The 24,009-nt window shown below is 36.4% G+C and overlaps 1 protein-coding gene across 1 annotated transcript; it reads left to right on the top strand.

Annotated features, from left to right (window-relative positions):
- Positions 1 to 22,089, top strand: LOC131431171 (protein timeless). The gene is made up of 12 exons (XM_058596728.1): positions 1 to 294; positions 10,895 to 11,922; positions 11,978 to 12,539; positions 12,633 to 12,768; positions 12,865 to 13,083; positions 15,867 to 15,935; positions 20,355 to 20,575; positions 20,639 to 20,837; positions 20,901 to 21,290; positions 21,348 to 21,513; positions 21,619 to 21,819; positions 21,878 to 22,089. The coding sequence occupies exons 2-12, from the start codon at positions 11,121 to 11,123 to the stop codon at positions 21,967 to 21,969; spliced, it is 3,057 nt and encodes a 1,018-aa protein (XP_058452711.1). The 5' UTR covers positions 1 to 294; positions 10,895 to 11,120; the 3' UTR covers positions 21,970 to 22,089.
- Positions 22,090 to 24,009: the final 1,920 nt, after the last annotated feature.

Genomic DNA, 24,009 nt, shown 5'->3' with positions numbered 1-24,009 from the left:
TGTCGGTTAGACTGTTTCAACCACCGAGCTAGCCTGCTATTCAATGTCTGGACGCCAAGGAAAGTGGAAGTGTTTCGAGTTTGCTGCGAAGTGATTTTCTATCGGATTTTTCCAACATATCACCCACGGAAAATGTGTGGTTCTTAGTAGTGAGTAAGGAAATAAAATCATCAGGACTCTAGTGGAGAGCTGTAATGGCCGAGAACGTGTAGTTGGAATTCATTTGTATGGTGACTAAAGGATAACAATTTAATGGATGGGCCATTCGATAGATACATGCATGTTTGGAATAAAGTAAGTGAATGTATAAAATTAGTAGTGTCAGTGATTTTTCGAGTGTTCAGTGATCTAACAGATCCACAGCAGTTACTGTTGTGACACACCGCATGTGAGCGATGAACGGAGAAGTTGTGTCAACCTTTCAGCTCACGTTTCTTCCACACGATTTGCCGTACGAAAAATGTGACCTGCTTGATTACGTAGCATAATGTGGCTGGATTCAGATTACCATATTGAACCTGCTGAGCTCAGTACACGTTAATTACAAGCAGGACGACAATGGGAAAATATATAATATACAATTATCAGTGCTGTAATCGTGTAATTGTGTGAAATCATGTTGAAATTATTTGCCTAAAAAATCCATTCCGCAATTTCTGTATCAGCAACTTTTAGATAATTATTTTTGAACTGTAGTTTATGTTACAACTGTGAAGTTCTCCTTTTCTAATAACCGTGAAATTTGATCACTAGAAAGACATTGGTTTCTGTTTTTTTTATCCTTCAGAGTAAAAGCAATCTGCATCGATACTAATTATCTTGATAATTGGAAATATGAACCAGTAGAGGGATTGCGATGTCTTTTGCTGTCAAGTATCCCTCTTCAAAAACATATTTCAGTCCATTTCAGTAGAGACGAGTTATGCAATTATACTGACATTTGACTTTATGACTTAGATCACGAGGACCGATTTTCTGTGTGCGTGAGTACAAACTGCACAAAGTCGTGAAAGTATACTTAAACTGTCTCGCCTTTTTCTCAGAGCTGGTAATCTAACTATTACTGAAAGATGTTGCTTCTACGTAAGTTGCTTTTGAATTTTATCTTAACTTTATTTTTGCTCGCGGTGTAACAAATTGTTTATTGTCTATGTAGTATATAAACCGATATCAATTTTACGAAATCAACGGTAATAACGTATTGCATTCAAAAGCGTAAATTAAAAAAACTCAACACTTGATTTCACTATCATGAAACTCAAACTCAAAGGACCTTATCCAAAATGCCTTTTAACACACAATTGGTCGAGACAAATTACTTTAACCCCCCATATCAAAGATTTTTCAACAGTAAGTTTCATGAACAATAGAGTACTTTTTATATAAAAGTGACAATAACTAGACCTTTCTTTCAAATTTTTGCACCTTCCCACTTTTTGAAACCCTCTCCCTCCCTTGAACCTAATTCCCCTCTTTTCACCCCTCCCTTAAGCACCCCCCTCCCTTGAATGAATTCTGCGCACGGGCCTACTCGCAGAGTAGTTTAATTGGAAAAATGATAAAATGATCTCCCCCGATAGGAGAAGTTACGGGTACAGATACTCCGTAAATCTCCCTCCACTAGATCAATTTATCCAGGGGCGGCGTAAGCCCTATTGGGAGTATACTGAGCTCCACACCTGGAAAATATCTGGGTGTGAAATTCTAAACCTGGAAATTCGGTAATTTCCCTTCCTTCAACGTACCTAAACAACAACATTATGTCTATTGTCACTTTGGTATCGTAAAGATACAACCAGAGCTAATAAAAGTCATTTTCATTGACTCAAAACAGACGAAAATGACGAGAAATTACTGTCACTCTCAGCTTCGCTTGCAAGCTATGAGAACGAAATCCATGTCTAATCAATGACTTAAGCGGGAGAGTAGTTTCAAAATTGTGTTTTTTTTTTCATTTGCCCTTTCAGTCCTTTGCAGTTTTCAGTGAAAATCCCATAGTACGCAGTGTCGATATTCAACCGAAGCTGTGAGAATCGAAAATGACAGAGAAAGGTTTCACAATAACTTTTACCTGTTAGTGCACGAATTTGTAGTAGTTTTGGTTTCCAAAGAGGTTCTGGGATGTAATTACTCCGATTCGTCATATTTTAGTCACTATTTATAGCCAAGCGTCACAGATTTTCAATACATCGATGAAAGAATGAGAATTGAAATTCTGCTGACGCTCTCGGAAGACGTTACTTTAGTTTCGTCTTGTCATAGAGGAAAAAGTGACGTTGGCAATTATTCTCTCTTATTTTTTCAATATTAAACGAAAATGCTTCGTCTCTCTTCGTTTGTTCTGGTGTCGGTCATTTACGAATGAGACAGTAAAATATTGAAAATGAAGCTGTTGGATTGGATTATTTCATTGAGAATGCGTGACAATTTTAAGCTCTGGATACAACCGTATATTTTCAAAGATACAACCACTTTGTTGCATGTTTACATGTCGGAGTTATGCTGAAATATAAAATTAGGGATGTCGGATTTTTCGAATTACTCGATTATTATGTGATCGAGCAAAATTTCAAAACTAATCGATTATCTGAGTTACTAATCGATTACTCGATTAATTATTCGATTATTATTATGAGATTTTCCGAATTATTCGATTAGCTCAATAATCGGATATTAGTTTCAAACTAATTGATTAAATATCACTCGATTAATCGATCGATATTACGACATCCCTATATACAATCCAAGAATATAGTTACACTTCATTTAGAGATGGGCAATTCTCTCACGGCTCTTTCTCAAAGAATCTCACTCATTTACTACCAAGTTCACTACATTACGAAGATGGAAAAATGCCACGTGCTGAACGAATCTTCGGCTCTTAAAGAGAGAGTTTTAAACAAAATGAAATTCGTGCAGGAGCTTTCGTTTGTAGTTTCACATTTGCATCTATCCTTCTTAATGTCAAAAATATCACTCGTTAACCTAAGGCAAAGTCAGATATGCAACTTTTAAAGATATTCAACGGATGTGGCATAATTGTTCGTATTCGCCGATTGTGGGTAATACGGTAATTCTAAAAATTATGATAAATAAGATGGCATTGCATCGTTTCAATGTGAATCAATGATTCATTTTCGTCCACGTACACGAAAGAGGAAAGTGAAGTCAAGAAAGTGAATTGATTCACTTTGGTGAACTGAATGGTTCGTAGCTACTCATAAAAATGAGCTGTTTCACATTCCTCTAACTTTGATGTCGTCTCTTTGATATTATTTGCACCTTTAAATTCTGTAGTTCGTGTGGAATAACGAAACTGTGGTACATTCCATTTAAGAACTTCGATACAATCTAGCAAAATCTGTATGCTATATGGAAGAAATATCGGATCAATTGGAGTATACTAACATACATTAAAAAATATGCTATAGTTGGAATTCATCTTTACATGGTGTTTTCCATTTTAGGTATCATAATATCATCGAGTATTGAATTACAATCTCTAATTTTTCAATATATCTACTAACTTACTAATTACACTTCTCTCCACAAGCTGATGGCTTAACCGCTGTTCACAAACTTAGATTCAAAAGCAAGCTCTTCCAGTTCTATACAAAATTCCTGAATTTGGTTGGACATGACTTCCGATCTCGAAGTTACGGGTTAAAATATGCAAAAAAATCATAATATGTGCACTAATTTTTCTCAGAGATGGAATGACCGATTTTTACAAACTTAAATTCAAATGAATGGTCTTATGGTCCTTCAAAAAATTTCTGAATTTCATTTATATCCGACTTCCGGTTCCGGAATTATAAGGTGTTTCGTATAAAAAATCCAATTTTAAATTACTCGCTTTTCTCAGAGGTCTTATGCTTCTTTACAATACTTCTGAATTTCATTTGGATGTGATTTCCGGTTCCGGAATTATAGGGTAAAGTGTTTAAAAATTTTATACCATCACTTAAACGGGCGAAACAAAAAATGGAAAAAAACAAACTGACCTCAAAACTACTCCATTCGATAGCCGTTATCAGTAAACGGCCAGACAAACTGATTTCGGTTATCTTGTTTCCCAGTTTCTGATTTCAGAGGAACAGGAAATAGTGGCTAAATTTTCTCAAATGGATCTCACTCACTTTTCTCAGTGATGGTTAGACCGATTTTCACAAACTTAAGTTTCAATGGAAGGTCCTGCAGTCTTGTACGAAATTCCTGAATTTCATCCGAATCCGACTTCTGGCTCCGGAATCGTTTGTTAAAAAATTTATACCAGCACTTAGAGGGGCGAAACAAAAAACGTGAAAAATTTCTAAATCGGTCTCAGAACTACTTCAATTGTTAGTTATTATCAGTAAACAGTCAACTAAACTGATTCCGATTGTTCTTTCAAGAATCGAAAAAAAAAATATTTTGAAGAATACCACTGTCAGTGGCGTACCGAGGAAATTTGGCGCAAGGGGCAAAAAAAGAAAATAAGATATTTTGCCGCCCCCATCGTTCTTTTTGTGACAGCTGTACTCCATCTCCGGAAAGATGGCTGGGGCGAGTTAAAAAAAAGGTCCCAAGGATTAATTTGCCGCCTCCCTAAAAGCGTTGCGCCCGGGGCGAGTGACCCGAGTGTGTGTATGTACGTGCGTATGTGTATATGCAACGTTTTTTTGCACTAACTTTTCTCGGAGATGGCTGAACCGATTGTCACAAACTTATATTCAAATGAAAGGTCTTGTGATCCCATACAAAATTCCTCAACTTTATTTAGATCTGAATTCCGGTTCCAGAGTTATGGGGTAAAATGTGCAAAAAAATGAAAATATGTGTTCTAACTTTTCTCATAAATGGCGCGACCGATTCTTACAAACTCAGGTTCAAATGAAAGGTCCTATGGTCCCATACGTAATTCTTGAATTTCATCCGGATTCGACTTCCGTATCCGAAAATATAGGGTAAAGTGTGTTAAAAATTTTATACCATCACTGAAAAGGGCGAAAAACCGTGAAAAATTTTCTAAATCGACCTCAAATCTTCTTTATTTTTATCAGTAGACGGTCAAACAAACCGATTTCGGTTATTCTTTTAAGTATTGAAGAAAATTATTTTGAAGAATACCACAGTATTATATATGATAGTATGATTGATATGAGAAAGGCATCATTACACCACTAGGTGGATTAAAACAGGTTGTTCTAAGATGGTTCAGCCGATATTTACTTACATCTTTGATTCAACTGAGAGGTCTCCAAATACCATAAGAATATCTCGATTTTTATTCAGATTCAACTTCCGATTCCGGAGCTAAAGTGCTTAAAGTAAAAATGTCAATTTCAAAATTATTTATTCCATGTGTAATCTCTTGATGAGTAACAAATTATCCGTTTTTTTTCCAAAATTTAAAGCTTTATTGCGAAAAAGTGCTTACAGATGTATTATTCAAAGTATTGCCCGTCGCTAGCGACAACTTTCTCCCATCTTTCCGGAAATTTTTAGGATCCCGGCTCGAAAAAGGGAGTCTTTTTTGACGCTATCCATGAAGCAACCCATTTTTCCAACTCTTCGAAAGATTGAAAATGTTGATCTGCCAGACCGTGTGCCATCGAACGGAATAGGTGGAAGTCAGAAGGACCCGGGTGGGGCAAGACTTCCCATTTCAGCGTTTCCAGGTACTTTTTGACCACTTTTGCGACGTGAGGCCGAACATTGTCGTGTTGGAGGATGACTTTGCCATGTCGCTCTTGATACTGTGGCCGCATTTCTTTTAGCGTGCGACTAAGGCGCATCAGTTGCGTTCGGTAGCGATCTCATGTGATGGTTTCACCCGGTTTTAAGAGCTCGTAGTAAATTGTTATTCATCTTTGAAGGGTTTTTCTCTTCCACCATCATGTTTGTCTTCGACATTGAAATTACCATTTTTAAAACGTTGAAACCACTCCCGACACATTCTTTTACTCAGAGCAGCATCACCGTAAGTTTCTGAAAGCATTCGATGCGCTTCAGTTGCATTTTTTTTTCGAATTGTAACAGAAACTTCCCGCAAATGCCGAGAATTGGGCACATAAACAGACATTTTCGAGCGTGAATAATACGAAAACGAGAACAACTGTCACTGAAACGGCGATGACAATTCGTTAGGCACTGTACACACTCACTTTAAAGGCATTATCATCTATGTATTTTTACCAGCCTCAGCTGGTACAGCCACCTATCGGAAAACGACGGAAGCAAAGTTGTACACCTGATAAAATCAAGCCTTGGCATTACATTCCTGTAGTTTCAACATACTTCGCAGCCGAGTCAGAGTGTACAGAACCATTGCATGGCTGGTGCTACGATCCTACTGACACTACGAATCCTTCCAGGTCGGGGCTCGAACATACGATAACTGGTTTGTTAGACCAGTGACCTATGCATTGAACACGGGACATCTCAGAGATGACTGGGCCTATTTTGATCAGTTCCAAATAAAAGGCCTCTCCGTTAGCCAGATCGCTGTTGAATGTTTTTGAGATTTGATGTTTACTTTTTAAGTTAAACAAAGTTTCAAGTTTCAAACTTTTTTGACAATATCGGTCACATTTACCTTGTGAACAAAATATGTGTCAAAACTTAAATATCTTATGGTAATACCTATCCAACAATCTATAGATTGTTAAAAACCGTACACTTCTAACGGAGAAATCGATATCAGTGATTTTTCTGTCCTATCGTAGTAGTAAAAGTTTCAAGTGCTGCGTGACGAAACGATGTTCAAAAACACAGTTAAACACAATGTTCCATGCTGTTGTATGCAATTGTTTCTAAGTACCTCAAACACTACGCATTTCATTGCATTTTGTCCCGTTTCGATTTTGGCACAGTTCGTTTTTAGGAACATAATTCTTCGAAAAGTACACAGTATGATATTACAAAAATGGTAGTATTTTCGACAATAAAACATTTTTATATCTAGTTCCGTTCAAACTGCTTTCAGTTATAGAAAGCACAGAATTTACATACCCAATTCTGTTTTGAAACGTAAGTTTTTTGCACGTTCTTGCTAGGTTTCTCGAAATAATTCGGATTATTTTGAAAATTCATTTAAAACGAAACACGTATTTATTTTGTCCAGTTTCATTTTAACTCGGCTTGTATTTCCCGTGGTAAAATAGAAATTGGTGCATTACTTAATTCCTGATAAAATGCATAGTGTTCACAAAATTAATGATTGCATAATGATCGCATGGCATACATGACGAAATAAGTCGTATTATGATGGTGACAATGAAGTCAAAATAATGTTACGAATTCACACCTCAGTTACACTAAGTTCCAACGTAACTTTTCGGTAATCTAAATCTTACGACGTGTTCGGATTGACAGTTTCTGGTCGCTAACTGGTCACCGTAACAAAATGTGACAAGGAAAAAGTGACACAATACAAGACAAAGTTAAATAATGATTTCATATTGGTTACCGTATTCGCTGTGATGCAACAAAGAAATACAGTGTTGGTTAAAAGCTTCCGTACATTTCCCCGGACATTAACATTAAATCAATAAGTATAAAAAGCACACAAAAAATGATACAGTTTAAAGAAATTCTGTATAGTCAATTCTGCGCTCATACGCAATTTTTGTCGATATCTGTGCGAAGCAACCAGAGAGAATGTTCGTACGTTTTGTCACGGCAGTGTAGGCTTGGAAAAAAACTTTTGCCAATGGCTACCATTATGATCAGTTAATGAAATGTTCATCAAATTTCAAAAAATGCATTTTTATTCATTGCGTTTGATCAACTGTTTCAGCTTTGATATATCAAATAGTAATATTAATCACAAAAAGACTCTATCAGAACACATTTCGACTTTTCAGCTCTAAATTTCATATGACGCGAATAAAAACATGAATATTATTTTGTATGTTGATGTTCTAAAACACAAAATATAGAAGGCGCATACGTTTTCAATTAGTACAACTTTACCAAAAATATCGAATGGCACGTAGATTTTGAGTAGATATAGTGAGTTTAAACAAGATTGAATTCTATATTTTAGTTCTGATTATCGGATGCCAATCTTTGGTCATAAATGTTGAATGGGAAAAACATACAACAAATTGTAACTTGACACAAATTATTTTCTGTTTCATTGTGACTAATGTGTGCGATGGATCAAATCAAATATTCGTTACTGAGAACTTGTTTGGCTACCCTCGGTAAGTCGCACAAGTTCCGCTGCTTACGCTTTTCAGGTTACATAGCAGTTTTTAATGCACGTTGCAATGTCTTCAACTTGTTCCTTGAATTTGTTTCATATAAGTAACTGTCAATAAAGTGTAATAACGTGTGCTACTTGGCATCCCCTACTTATTCGGTCTGAAACATATGACAATGTATAATTTACTAATAAAAAATATGGGATTGCAATAAAAAGAATTTAAAATGCTCTTGAAAAAGTTCGAGTTTTAATAACATAATCTTTTTTAAAATAATTTATTCATTAATGAAACTTTTAAAATACAATTGAAAACGATCGATCTAATTAAACATTGATACATGTAAGTTTTTCAAATGTGCACTTATTATATGAGAAATGTTGTTTTTATGAAAAAGGTAAAAAGACTAGATTTTCTCGAAATTAAATCGTCAACAGGTAATTAAATATATGCTATATGATTTTATGAGAGCACCAGTATAGTTACTAATACTTCTATTAGATATAATCCATACAATGATTATGACATAACGTTTCCACATTAACATTAAGAAGTTGTTTATTTGTTTATATTCAAAAGATGAGGAGGTTTTATGCCGGCTGGAGAGGAACAGACTCAATAAGTATCAACTCCAGTGGGCTTTTCCTAACTCCAAATAAATAAATAAAAACCTGTTTCAATCCACCTAGTGGTGTAAGGATGAGCCTTTCTAATATTACTCATAACATTATAAATATTACTGTGGACTTCGCAAATACAACTGTTCGTTGAATAGAAATAGGAAAGTTTGGTCGGATTTAATCTAACAAACTCTACAAATCCTGTTTAGCTTGTTGACCGAAGTAGTATCCACAACAAATTATAGAGTTCCGTGTGAAACTGTAAGACTTTTCTTTTGAATCTATAAGTTTGTGAAAATGGATTTTACTAGACTAGTGAGATCCTTTTTGCAGTTTTTAATCACCATTTCAAATTCTTCCAAAACCGGATTCAGATGACCGGTATAGCTGAAGTTGGCTCGTTTACCAGCAACAAATATGACCTACCAATTGGAACAGTTTTGAACGTAGTTAAACCTATACTTACTATCTCATGCACTATTTCGATTAAACCAATTAAACGAAATCTAACAAACGAAACGAACCTGCGTTTTTGTTACTTCTGCATATGTAAGTCAAGCTAAACAGCATGAGTCAGCAGCATAAAACATGTAGTAGGATTATTATTGTTATTATTAATATTATTATTATTATTATTATCATTATTATTATTATTATTATTATTATTATTATTATTATAATTATTATTATTATTATTATTATTATTATTATTATTATTACTATTATTATTATTTTTATTATTATTATTATTATTAGTATTATTATTATTATTATTATTATTATTATTATTATTATTGACATCACTACACCACCAACACGGTATTACTGCACTACCGGCTGTGATAATTGCATTTTTTAAAATAAATTTCAATTCATCTATACTTTCGGTTCTTTTATCAAATTTTTATCAATCGCACCGTCTTTTACCAATATCACACACTAGTAACAGACATCCGTAACCGTTTCGTTTTCTTTATAGCGTGTACGAATAATAACAAAGCACGCATCATTCGTTTTGTGTCTTCTTCTTCCACCGTACCACCACGTACCAATGTTGTCATTCTATATGGCGATTTAAAAACTTTGACACTCATCGCCCTGTAACTGCGAAACCGGAGGTCAGATCCGGATGAAATTTTACAGTAGCTTTGAAGATAATATGAGTTATGATAGAAATCAAGATTAGTGAAAATCGGTTCAATCATCGCAGAGAAATCGAAGTGAATTCCATTTTTTAGTTTTTCTTCACCACTTTTGGTACTCCAGGAACAGGAAAAGGGGGGACCAGTAGTGCCTAATTAAGTTTTCATGTCTACAAACTAACAATTTCTGCAAACTGGAAGAAATTATCAGACAGTTTTATGGGATTTGTACCTGTTTTTTACCATCATTCGTGAGAAATATTAATGAAATTGGTCATTTTCCACTTATTACGCTTTAGTTCCGGAACCGGAAGTCGGATCCGGATAAACTGTTCTAGAAATTTTTAGAAAACTATAAGACCTTTCATTTAAATCTTAGTTTGTGAAAATCTGTTGAGCCCTTTCAAAGAAAATTGAGTGAACACTTTTTCTGTAATTTTCCATATTATCATGTAACTCCGAGACCGGAAGTCGGATCCAAATGAAACTCAATATAAGGCTATGGGACCATAAAACCTTTCATTTGAATCTTAGGTTGTGAAAATCGGTTCAGCCATCTCTGAGAAAAGTGAGTGCATTTGTTACATGCATACACACACACACAGAGAGAGAGAGAGAGAGAGAGAAAGAGAGAGAGAGAGATAGATAGAGAGAGAGAGATTTGCTGAGTCGAATGGTATATTGCATTCGGTTGAAAAGTCTGTTTTCACAGTGATTGCATAGCTTTTCTATATGAGAAAGGCAAAAACTAACATTTCAATATTATAATTTGGTCACAAACTTCAAAATTTTGTCCTACAAGCCCAATTTAACTTGACCAATCGTATGGTTGGAATGATTTAAATACTGTACAACACAAAAGAGTCTTCGTTTGCCTTGATCGAAATGTTAACGTATAACAAAACAACTATGTCAACAATTGTTTTGTTTCCATACTTTCCAGCGTCACACTTAGATGGATTCCCCAGCACATGTTTGAGCACATTTCGTCATTGTTGCTTCGTTTAGAAATGCCACCGACAGCAATCCTGGTAAAATAATTACCCCCTGAGTGGAAGAAGCCTCCCCTTCCGGATAAGCAATTCCAACGTCAGTCGCAGGTTGTATATCTCAAAACCATACACATGTAGGCTAGTTAAACACAGGCATCGATTCCACGTGCGTACAGTATGGAATGGCTGCTCGAAGGCCCGCAGATCCAGAGCACCTTCGGTTCACTGGGTGCGTACATCGATGGTGACTACCACATAAACGAAAAGTGCCAGGAAACTTTGAACGAAATAATCCTAAAGTTGACCGTTGAAGATGTGTATCTTAGAACGTACCGGAGGGCAATCGGCTTTGGACATAATGTCAAAAATGATGCTATCCCACTGTTAATTCATGCCAAAGATTCTAAAATTATAGACACGAATATTCGCCTGTTGGTAAATTTAACTGTTCCTGTGGAATGTTTGCTACCTGTGGAATCAATTTCGGGCACGGATGTCGGAAGATTAACGGTGTTCGAGTTGAATAAATTGTTAATAACGAACAAGGAAGCTTTCGCCGATTCGAAAGCCACGCAGGCAGTGATTAATTTCATAAAGTGGATACTAGAAACCGACAGCAAATTGACGATTGACAACTGTAACAGTATAAACAATTGTTTGCTTTTGTTAAGAAATATTCTACATGTTCCTGAGGGTAACCAAAATCAGATAATCTGGAATCTCTTCACACAAAGCCTCGACAAATTGTTGCTATATCTGATGTCCTGTCCGCAGCGTGGATACTGGGCCATCACCATGGCCCAACTGATAGCTCTTCTGTTCAAAGATCAACATGTTAGTACGTTGCAGAAGCTTTTGAACATGTGGTTGGAATCTTCCTCATCGGAAAGTTATGAGGACAATGAGAGTAACACTACGCCTACAAAGCAGTGGATTGAAGAGACCAACTCCATCCCGACCTCGGATTCGTCTGATTATGGTATGTCGATTAACTCAAAATTTAAATTTTATATAATTTAACGTCATACAAACAGGTATATCGACAGGTTTGAGTGGAAAGCTTGATGACGATGAAAAAGCTGACCGAGTGCGCCCATCAGCAACGGATTGTGAGCAAGAAAATTGTTCGGCTGAACATTCAGACGATCAAGAGATCGATCGCACGGCGCTGAATCAGTCCCGTGAAGCCAAGGCTAACCCTGTTTGCTCTGAAATATTAGATCAAATACATAATAACAAACCATCGTTGCAGATGCACCACGCACAGAATTCGTCCCCGTGTGATGCTACCCCATTTGAAACAGACAGTCCGCTGTCTTCTAAATGTAACCCATTGATAGATTCGGCTAATCAACGATTTAAAAGTCAAAAGAAGATGTCGATTTCCAAGGAATCTGATTGTGGCTATGGAACGCAAGGGATCTCAACATCTAGCAGCGAAGAAGATTCAGTAAATTATAAACCGGTACACCAAAAACCGCCCTCCAATCAGAAGCACCGATTGAATGTTGCCAGCAAGCAGAGCAGTTCTATGCTAATTCAGGAGAAGAAAGAACAGCGAAGAAAAAAATTGGTGAAACGGAACAAGAGCAACATGTAAGTGTAACAGCATTGAAATATTGTATTTCTTTTAAATGCATTAGAAGTTTATGAATTAAACATTTTGAACCCGATTTCTTTTCAATACAGTGCTAATATGAAACAGCTGATGCACCCTACTAATGACGACATATCCAATATATTGAAGGAGTTCACCGTTGACTTTCTTGTCAAAGGGTACAGCCATTTGATACATGAGCTTCACAGTTTGCTTTTATCGGATATGGTATGTTTCATTGATTACTAAACGAATATATCAATCTCACTATCGTATGTGTGCTACATTGTATCAACGCCGTCCTCTTTACCTTCCCCTGAACAGCAAATACAAATCGACACATCTCACTTTTTCTGGCTGCTAACATACTTTCTCAAATTTGCCGCCCAATTGGAACTCGACTTGGAGCTCATCAGTGCTGTACTCTCGTTCGATATCATCAGCTATTTGACGTACGAGGGTGTGATGCTGTGCGAGCAACTAGAACAACAAAGTCATGAGGACAAACGCGGCACTAAGCCTTATTTGAGGAGAATCCATCTGGTGAGTACGAATGATGTAATTTGATCTGCGACGTTGCCGATGATCTTCATGTAAATTAACAAGCGTTTCTAGGCCATCGGTAAAATGTAGATGAGAATAGATTTTCATTTTGTTTTTCTACTTACGTATACAACCGAAATACTTTTTTACATTAGATTGCACATACATCAGTAGCATAATTTTGAATTAACACTTTGGGATTTACACCTAGTTTTTGTATGATTTGATTGGTTGGATTTAATCAACAAATAATCGGAACACGTACTTCTTGAGTCAAACTACCATAATTTTCGAACATGTTTTGTTTACAACGGATACACATTTGTCGAGAAAATAAGATCGACTAACGGATAAGATGAGGATATAAGAAAACAGAACAGACAAAAACTCTTTCTTTAAGGAACTTTTCTACGGTTATTAATTATTGATTCGGGATAAGACGAAAAACGAATTTTTTGGGTCTTTTTGTGTAGAAGGTTATTTCGCCGGAAGCCGTTTCGTTGAATTTAGCTTTCCACTGAAAAGATCGTGCAAAGCGTTAGGTACCCTGGATTTAAAAAGGCAGTTTTTTTTAAATTTTGTACTATATAATTGTCATATAATCGGAGCCAATAATACAGTTGTAGCGATTCCTGGGGAGTAAGATACAAACTTGTGACCGCCTCGATTGCCCGGTTTATTCGAAGCAACGATGTTTCGTTAGTTAAATTTTCACTTGCGCTCACTATAGCATTTCACCAGAGTGATACACGCTGGTGTATGATTCTTGTCTACACAGGGGATGTAAGAAGCGAACATCACACAAAAAGGAAAGCGCACTTCTTCTCAGTGTCGAATAGACAAAATTTGGGTGTGTGCTTGTGATTAAAGCAGCTGGTGCGAGTGAAACACATTCTCTTCGCATGAATCGCTCTCACGCGCTCTCGCCTAAATACACCGAAGTGACCACTGGTGCGTGCCAGTGAGCGAACGCTTCTGTGATTTTGCGCTTTTGCTGAATATGCGTGTCCCACGCTTTTCTTATGCCATCAGTACACCAGAGTCCTTACCGGCGTGCACACTTCGGAGAAAATATCTTCATTCACCTCAGAGAATCTCAGAGCTCTGCTCTAGCAATTCAGTGTGATTCTAAGACAAGACCTGACATCTGGGAGGGCTGCTTTTGTACCAAAATGGACCAGTTTCTGATTGGTTGATTTTGATGTTGCTACCTGCACATTGTGAAAATTAAAAACTTTTGCAGGGTACGCGAGCAATGATGCCAAGTATAAAGAAAATCAGAAAACAAGTTTATTAAAATGTATAACTTCAGCTTACCAATGAAAATTAAAATTTTCAGAGAATGTTTCACTTTTTTCCATTCTCATTTGTAATAAATGTTTATAGTGGCAGCACTGTGTAATTAAAATCAGCATCAAGCCGTTTTTCTTTTTTGTGAATTAAAGTATAACCAAAAAGATTTGTTAAATTAGCGTAAACTCGAAAGTGTGTTTAGTTCTACGAGAAGAATGAACTGTTGTATTCCACACTGTGGTCGAACTAAGCATTTCTATCCAAACTTGTCTTTTTCCGGTTTCCAAAAGATCCGATAATACGTCAACAATAGATTCGATTTTGCGTTCAACATGAGATATTTCGTGTTTTGTCATCAAAGCTAAATTAATTGTTTTTAAACATTAATATATAATAATAAAATGCATTCACCAACACATTTTTCATGTTTATTTCAAATCAAAAACCGAGTCTAAAAATTCAAGTTTTATAAATAGTTTTTTCTTAGCATAAATTTATTAAAAATTTGTATATATAGCGATACGTTGGTGTTTATTCCACAGGGCGAAATTGACGAGAAGGATGATCCGGAAGGAAGAATAAGAAGCTAGTTGTCAATTCTTGTCTTAGGTTGATCCAGTGCTAGAGTTGAAAAAATTAAATATTCGCTCTCATGATGCGTGCACACTTTATATAACAGTGGTGCATAAGTGTGAAAGAGGAGAGCTCTAGTTGATGTTGTCAGTGCGAGGGGAGAAATTATACTTGCTCTTCGTCACACAGAGGAGATGGACATCTCTGGCACTCAGTTAACGAAAAAATATCGCAAAAATGGTTGATACAGCATAGCAAATTCTTTGAAGTTTTGTGACCTTTGTAAAATTAGTTTTCGTGGAACTTCCATTTTGATTTTAATCTGGGAAGTTTAATCAGGATAGTATTCTTACTAAAAATAATCATGGAGTACACACTTTTAAAAAAACCCTTAGATCGCTCTTATTAGATGCTCGTAATTGAAGCGTCGCAGTTCACGCAAATTTACGTCGAAGATCATTCAATATTGTGTCTAAGACTCCATAACATGAAATTCATTGGAATATAAAAAAAGAATACTGATATCAACCGCCGCGACTTGAACCGAGAATCATTGAATCGCAAGTGCGCCTGTTAATCGACTGAGCCACAGGAGCATGCATCTGCTTGGCTGGTAAAAGGTGCATATAAATTTATACAGTCACACCTGCTAGCAGAACGCAAGTTACAGTCGAATCCAGTAAAATTCAAGCTCATCTAACATTAAGTCATTACAAATAAAATCTTCAAGTGTATGATTCAATTAGTTATTTTTAGTAGGAAAATATATTCGATTTTGAAACAACAAAACAGATTTGAGCAACACAATCTTTTAGTCGATTGATTCAAGATATATCATTCATACCTACACTTTTAGGTGTTAACAAGCGTAATTTTGTTGAATTAAAAATCAATAATTCTTTTCATTTTCCTTTCAGGTTGTAACGGCGATAAGAGAATTCATGCAAGCGCTGGATACATACAAACAGAGCACATACTTGACACCAGTGAGTATTGGAAGCATATATGAAATGTATTTTAGCATACTGATATTTTAGTATTGGTATGTAAACACGATAACCTGTGTACATTTTTCCTTCGGAGTTCTTTATTTTTTTAGAACGAATAGATGGAGACGGGTATAGCGTGATAGGTAAGTCGATGCCTTTCACACAACCCGCCTGGGTTCGATTCCCAACCCCGCACATATAGGGTCAGACAGTTTTTCTAGCCCGAAGTGGCGGATAAACTCATGGGCTGAAGCCAGTAGTTCGCGTACAAGTTTGAATGAACCACGTGTCTCGCTCTGCGTATTATATTTCTCTCCATGCTCTCTCGCATATATGCAAAATGACTCTCGATGGGCCGGGTCGCCAGAAAAGTTTCGATATTTTCGGTTACAAGTTTGACTACATCAATCGGTCGAATAGGATTGACATATAAAAGAATAAATGTGCTACCGCTTGTTTAGCAGCCTTGCTGAGCCGATTTTATTTCTCTCTCATTTTTTGTTACGTTACCAGGAAACTAAAAACAAAATAAATGGCGCGTGCATGGAAATCAACTTACCTTCACAAAAATAATATTCACTTCTTTTTTTATCGCGAAAACACCTATGTTTTTATTCACTAATCGCATCTAAATTAAATTATCTAGACATTGTCAGGATAGATTTTTGATGCATGCCTTTGAAGGCGAGATATTCAATGAACAAGTTGAAAGTTGCCGTTTTCAGCTCTGCAATTCTTCCTTCAGAAAAAAAACTTTCCCGACCTCTAATGTCAATGAATCATTCAGAAATTTTCACAGAATAATCTAAACTAATTTTTTAATAGATCGTCAGTTGTGTTTTTTGATATTCGTCACCGTTTCTGAGAAAATCATATTTGAAGTGTGAAAATAGCCCTCTAAATCTCCCTAAAACACACCGGCCTCAAACCTTAAGGTTAAAAGCCTCTATAATCGCAACATAAAACAATGATTATATATCATTCACTTCAACTCCATCTACGCTTGTCAATTTTTTTATGAGAATGTAAAATTATTTTTGTCTAGATTCGAAAATTTCAAATTTAGTGTCATCAAAACATCACTTGTGGGAAGAAACCCTTTTTTTGCGCATCCCTGAGAAAAAGCAGTTGAAAGTTAGCTCTAATGAGTAAAACCAGTTGAAGACATTACATCTAATAAAAACATACAACTAAAACTGAGCGAAAATAATTTCCAAAAGTAGCAATTTTGAATTGGAATGAATCTTGAAGAAAAATGGAAACAAGAAGAATTGTAACATTGCTTAGCGACGGGTATAGCGTGATAGATACGTCGATGCTAGGGTTATTGTGTGCTCTGGACATCAAAGGGAAAAGATGTTTTACCACTTGTAAATTGCTATCTGAGCGACAGAATCGAATGGATATGTCGACCGAGATTTGCACCGCCGAGTACTCGGTAATCATTGCGGTTTACTTTGATCAAATACACCTAGGTCGTCCACTTTTCCTCACGCACCCTTAGGTTGCTGTCAGAGTGAAGGCGTCATGCGAAGCGTCTGGACGCGCGTGTGAGCTAGTTAAATTTGATCAAAGCAAACCTGAAAACAGTACATCGCATTGAATCGCTTTGCTTCGGTCCGCGTTAACAAGTTATTCATAAGCTAAATTCAGATACCAGAAAACTGTAATATTGGTTGGAGATTTTCTAAATTTTCATATAAATCATCAGGATTCTAACCATAAAAACATTTATTTCAGAAAATCTGCATAGAAGTTCTTCTTATTCTTCACTTCTGGGTGGTGTCACCTCACTCTAAATGACACCGATTGGCAAGTTGAGCTATATTCCCAGTTAATTTTCGTTTCTTTTCACTGGGCTAGAAGTGAAAATCTCGATGCGTGACAACGTGGAGTCGCAAAAGTACGGGTGAAAATCTTTTCTCGCGAAATACTCAAATTTTCACCGTGTTCATTCGTTGAGGGTTCCACCGGAGGTGGCGCAGAAGTTCAATGGCTGTAAAAACCACCAGCTACCGTTAATATCGTGGGTGTGGGTTTGTGAGGCTTACAAAACGGGCATATTTGACAGATTAATTTAAATCAAAATCATAATCCAATTTGCTTTGTAGGAGAAAATTCTAACCAAAAAAAAAATCTCACGAATGTTCGAACTACTTACACTTGAAGGACTCACTGTTCACCATTTTCAAAATTGAATTTTTAACACCGGGAATACACGTACATTATTTGATGTTTGGTCAATTCACTTAAACGAACTGATGATACTCTATCCATTTTAGGGGATGTTCGCATAACATTCATTTTCGTCACGAATAATATTCAATTAGACATTTGGAACCATTTGACGTGATTTTTCAAGTGATTCGAATGTGAATTTTTATTTGTGTGTCAAGATAATGAGCACGCTTACTTGTGGTTCTAAAGAATTGGATCAAAAGTTGCACTGTTTCGTAAAAACCATACCTACCCAAAATTGAATACAACGGATATTACGACATTTTGGGTAAATATGCTTCTCGAAAAATCTGAGTAGATAGTACTCCCTTTTGTTGACATTTGTAAATGAGTATAAAGTACCAAAGACATTGGAAATCTATTCATGCTTCACAGTGTATTTTATTGTTTATTGTTTATTATTGTAAAATCAACAGACACATTGTAGTCCTAATTCTAATACTAAGTAAAAAATTTGCTTGAATTGTTTTCCGTGAAAGGTTGAAGTCAAATCCAGATGATACACGATTGAACGATCTTTGCAAGCCTATAACGGCACCGTTTGTTCCATAGTTGATGCGACGTAGAGGTAGTCGAAGAAAGGCGTTGTTACGGAGAGCACGGGGACGAACATTAATATTAACCTCACGGAGCAAAGCGGGGCAGTCAATCCTATCACTCAAAATATCAGCTATCATCAAAGCACGCGACAGCTCTCGTCGTACTTGTAGTGTGTCAAGACCAATCAGCAATCCGCGACTTTCATAGCTCGGCAGTTGATGTGGATTATTCCAAGGTTTAAATGTAAACAAGTATTTTAATGTATTTTACTTACAAACTAGAGCCAGATGCGGCTCGCTATCTAAAACACTTTATTTTTTCCATCCTGAATTTTGGTAAAATTTTTACTACTCACTCGGGTCGGGTACGGGTACAGGTAATTTTTAATCGGGTACGGATAAATTTTTTTATTTTTTAACGGGTACGGGTAATTTTATTTATTATTGATCGGGTACGGGTCGGGTTAGGGTAATTTTTTAAATTTTTAATCGGGTACGGGTTTGGTACGAGTAATTTTTTTTGCTGATCACTCGGGTACGGGTCGGGTTCGGGTATAAGAATTTCTATACCCGACCATCTCTAGTTCACACAACAGTTTCAGACATCCTCGTAGATAGTAAAAATACACACCAGTGTATGTGAATTTCGCGTAAATAAAATCGTGAATAAATTTAGTGAACAGCTTTCTGGATATGACCGGCTGATGTTTGACTTCTTTAAGTATGTGAGTGTCCATACATATTGCAATTTAGTGAAGACTTGGTATTACAAGCCAATTCTTAGCGTACAGAAACTCACTGCATGTCTAGTGCTACAATCTTGTTGACACTAGGAATTCCTTCAGGTTGAGGCTCGAACATACGACAAATTGCTTGTATGACCAGCACCTAAAATATTGAAAATAAACTAGAGATGGTCGGGTAAGCAATTCCTTGTACCCGAACCCGAACCCGAACCCGACCCGTACCCGATCGAAAATGAATTAAAAAAAAGTACCCTTACCCGAGAAATAAATTTTCATCCAAACCCGAACCCGACCCGCATCCGCTAGAAAATAAAAGTCTTTATCCATACCCGACCCGAATCCGAAAAAACTTTGGTAGTCGGGTTCAAATATCCGTTTAAAATGAAAAAACCGTTACCTGTACCCGAATCCGACAAACATTTTTTTTATACCCGAACCCGACCTATACTCGTCGAGTTCGAGTTCGGACCGGATAACGAGTAGAAATACCCGAAACACCACAATCTCCACCGCAAATTTTTTGACTGAAAATTATAATTCTTTGGAAATGTAACTGTTGAATTCAGACAATATAATGCGTATTTACCCCGTATCGTTGGCTTTTCGTAATTAAAATCCTATTTTGACAGATATACACAAAGAGTTAGATTAGCTAAATTTGCATTTACAGTCTGGTTTAGTGTTACAGAATTCTAAACAAGTGTATAACAAATTATATACCAAGTGTCTGATGAGTGAATGAGGAACTTTTTTCAAATTTTGAAAAAGTGTATTAGTGCTCAAATAGGAACGTATTTGAATTTTGAATATGTAGTAAAAAGTCAGTCTATCAAACACCCATTTGTGCACTTTTAAATAATTGCCTAATCGTAATTTTTATGTTCCATTTGCAGGAAGAAAAGCAGAAATTAAACACACTGCAGAATCAGATCAGCAAATCGAACAATTTGAAATGTTTGTTTATACTATTGCTTAGATGTCACAACCCAGAGCTGCACAGCAAACAGTACTTACAGGATCTGATCGTAACCAACCATTACCTGATGCTACTGGTAAATGATTCGAGTGGTCGCTCGGAGGCGAGCTCCGGTGGTTTTATGGTTCACATGAAAGAGTACTTGAATTTGCAAATTTGCAGATAAGTGTTGAACGAACTAGAAATTTTGGCTCGTTTTAGATTTGCGACGGCAGAAATAATGCATCGGTATGGATTACTGCTGGAAAGTTTTCAAAGTAACGGGGCGTTCGTGAACGATTGTATTTTCACAATGATGCACCACGTGGGCGGCGATCTAGATCAAATAGATATGCTGTTCCAAGCCGATATACTGAAAACTTTCTCATTGATTTGGGAAAACAAGCATGAAATATGTGATGTAAGTAATGAATAGTTTGAATACCTTAAATATTTTTAAAAAAAATCCACTATTTATATCTAGGACTGGTCGGACTTAATCGAGTATGTGATACACGAGTTCATGAACAATCAACATCTCAGTTCGGAAAAGGATTCCAGCACACCACAGGAAACGAGTAGTCGACATTCAATTGGTGATTCATCAGACACTTGGACCCAGGAAGAGATAGACTGCCTTCACTGGTACTACTTTCAGTGTAGACGTAGCAAATGTTTTGTAACGGATATTCTGAAACTTTTCCAAGAACATGGTAATCACCAGAAATCCCGTATTTCAATAATCGCGCAACTGCGAAAATTGGATCTTATTGCAATGGACCAATATGATGAATTGATGAAGGCTGAAAATTCGAATCATGTGCCAACGGCTAAAGAATGCGGTGCTCTGCCAAACACAACTGATGACGTTAAGGTTTGTTTGTCCATGGAATAAATCGAAAAGATTAGATGAATGTCTGACGATTTGCAGGAAATTCTTGATCAAATGGTGAAAGATCGTAAACAAAAGATGATTGTGTGGTTGCAAAGGACTCTGTTGGATTGTTGTTTTGTAAAGTTGAGCTTGCACGAGGATAATCATTCTGTGGAAAATAGTGGAGCTGTTCCCATGGAACCTGTTCCATATAACTGCATTTGTAAGTCAGGAAAAGTTGCTTCCGATGTTTTTTTCTCTTTTCTGTTTATAATTGAAAATTTGAAAATTGTGCTCAATGCACTTACAATTTTGCTTGTTTATTTAGTGAAGAAAACATCGATCCCGGTGGTGCCTTGGAACCATGATCAATCAACATTTTTGACGTACCAACCATTCGTAATGTTGTTGCACAAGTTCGGCTTGCACTTGCCAACCGATGCTAAGAAGATCTATATTCGAATTCCGGAGTTTTGGACTGCCGATATCCTCTACAGTAAAGCTCAAATGCTTGGGCCATTGGAAAACAGTAAAAACAAACAAACCAAAATGTCACCAATTAAAGCGATGTTTTTTTTTTCTTACAGGCATGGAGCACCCGAATTTGGAAGTTCTGAAACAGCTTCATGAGATGTACATTAGTGCTGATATATGTTCAAAAGTGGAAAAAGTCTTATAATAATGTAACCAACGACAAAAGCTTTCAAAATTTTATGGGCAGAAATAATGTTCTGTAACTGAACATGTTTTATGTGTATGATGTTTTCTGTTAAAATACATTCGCTTCAATCGCTTAAAAGGTTTTGTTCATCATTATCACGATAAATTGAGAAAAAAGATATGAATTCTTTTCAAAAACAGGATTTCTTAATTCTAAAATATAGATTTTGGTTGCAGATCCATCACAAACTGAAGCACAATCACTATCAGATAAAATGACAAATACAAATTATCTCACACCGACGAATATGTGTGTAGAATCGAAATCAAACAAGATCAGGCCCATGTCCAGGATCTCGTTTCGAGAGGGGCCAGTTTACTTTATCAGTACCGGAAGCACTGTAAAAAACGGTCCAAAACGTCGGAATGGAACTCATTATTCTGTATGATATTTAATTTAATCGAGATCCAACTTTAAGCTCTGGAAGTACATGGAGATGAGCGTTGAAAATTTTACTGGTTTAATTTCAAGGTCTTGTTAGTTGGTTATTTTATAAAAACTTGACTTTATCCATTTCCGGTTTCCAGTTCCTGAAGTAGCAGTCAACAATTCCAAAACAGAACGCACGTGGATTTACCTGAGATGACTATGCCGTTTTTCACGAATAATAGAGAGATTTCATCCGAATTCGGCTTTATGATTCTAGAAGAACAGAATTTTTACTTCTATTAGAGTTGAAGAAGTATTCGTCTTTTTGCAGAGTCGGTAGGTTGATGAGGGCACAGCGATTCTTATTACGTGGCAATTGGGGACGATTCAGCCAAGGTCGATGCGAACATAAGCCCAAATTGTAACTCCGTTATCAAGAATACTGCTTCCTACTGCAATTGAATGTTTCTTGATACAATACTTATAAAACCAGAACTGTTAAATTACTGCATTTATCACTCAACAACTGCACGTTTTTGAATTTTTTGCCCATTTTACACTGTTCTTACGTTGTACCTGTCTTAGGAATCTAAGTTGGTGAAAATCGATTTATTATTCTTATATATCTGTTTATATGGCCCCGGATTTTACTATTTGAGTCGTACACTGGGCAACGCGATTAGGTATCTCTGAGAAAAACCGAGTGCATCCGATCTCGACGAGTTGAGTCGAATAGTATATGATGAATAGTTTCACTGTGGTTGCGTAGCCTTTTCTCTCATTTCCGTGGCCCGTAGCGACGAGCTTTATACACTGTTCGATTCAGTTCGTTGAGATCAGAAACTGTCCGTGTACATCATTTAGGGATTATTACTGTGTGTTTGAGAGAGAAACAGAGAGAGAGAGACTATCCAACAAAGAGGTCGAAATCTCAGAGATGGCTGAACTGGTTTTAATCAAACTTGTTTCATATGAAAGGTTGATAGAATAGAATCAAATATTTTTTTTAACGGCGAAGTCGATGTTTTGTGCAAGTGACATGGCCGTCAGATTCCAAAAGTAAGAGTTTTGAACGCTGTATGATAATATTTGGAAGCAAAATTAGATACTCTGGAGGAGTAAGATCCAATCTTTAATCACTACTACACGAAAATCCAATGCAAATATTATATTGACGTTTGAAAGTCAATGAAAGGGTCCGCAGATATGATTTGAGACTATTATAAGGACAGCATCAGCAAAAGCGTAATTCGGTTTTATTTGAATAATCGAAAAGAAGCCGGATAAAGCTAAATCTTCGATAACATATTAAAGCATGAGTCATCATAACGGCCAATAATTATCACCGTTATTAAGCGATACTGTTTCGGCGCATCTTTGCGGTGTATGTCGATTGATAATTGTAAAAATTATACAATCATTCCACTGCCCTGGTTTAAGGCCAGGTTCCTCCAAAAAACGAGTTTGTATCATCAAGTAAGATGTTTTCACATCAAAAGTATAGAGCAAAATTGAGAAAAACAAATTACCACAAACAAAAAATCTACGCGTTGTTGCTTTTTAAACCGGAGCATAAACCATTACTCATTGTTAAGATCTGCGCCTGTTATTGAACATGTGAAAAGACTC

This window comes from Malaya genurostris, chromosome 2 (genome assembly GCF_030247185.1).
Source record: "Malaya genurostris strain Urasoe2022 chromosome 2, Malgen_1.1, whole genome shotgun sequence".
NCBI classification, from domain to species: Eukaryota; Metazoa; Arthropoda; class Insecta; order Diptera; family Culicidae; genus Malaya; species Malaya genurostris.
Note: the sequence above shows the minus strand (reverse complement) of the source record. Positions and strands in the feature narration are given on the sequence as shown.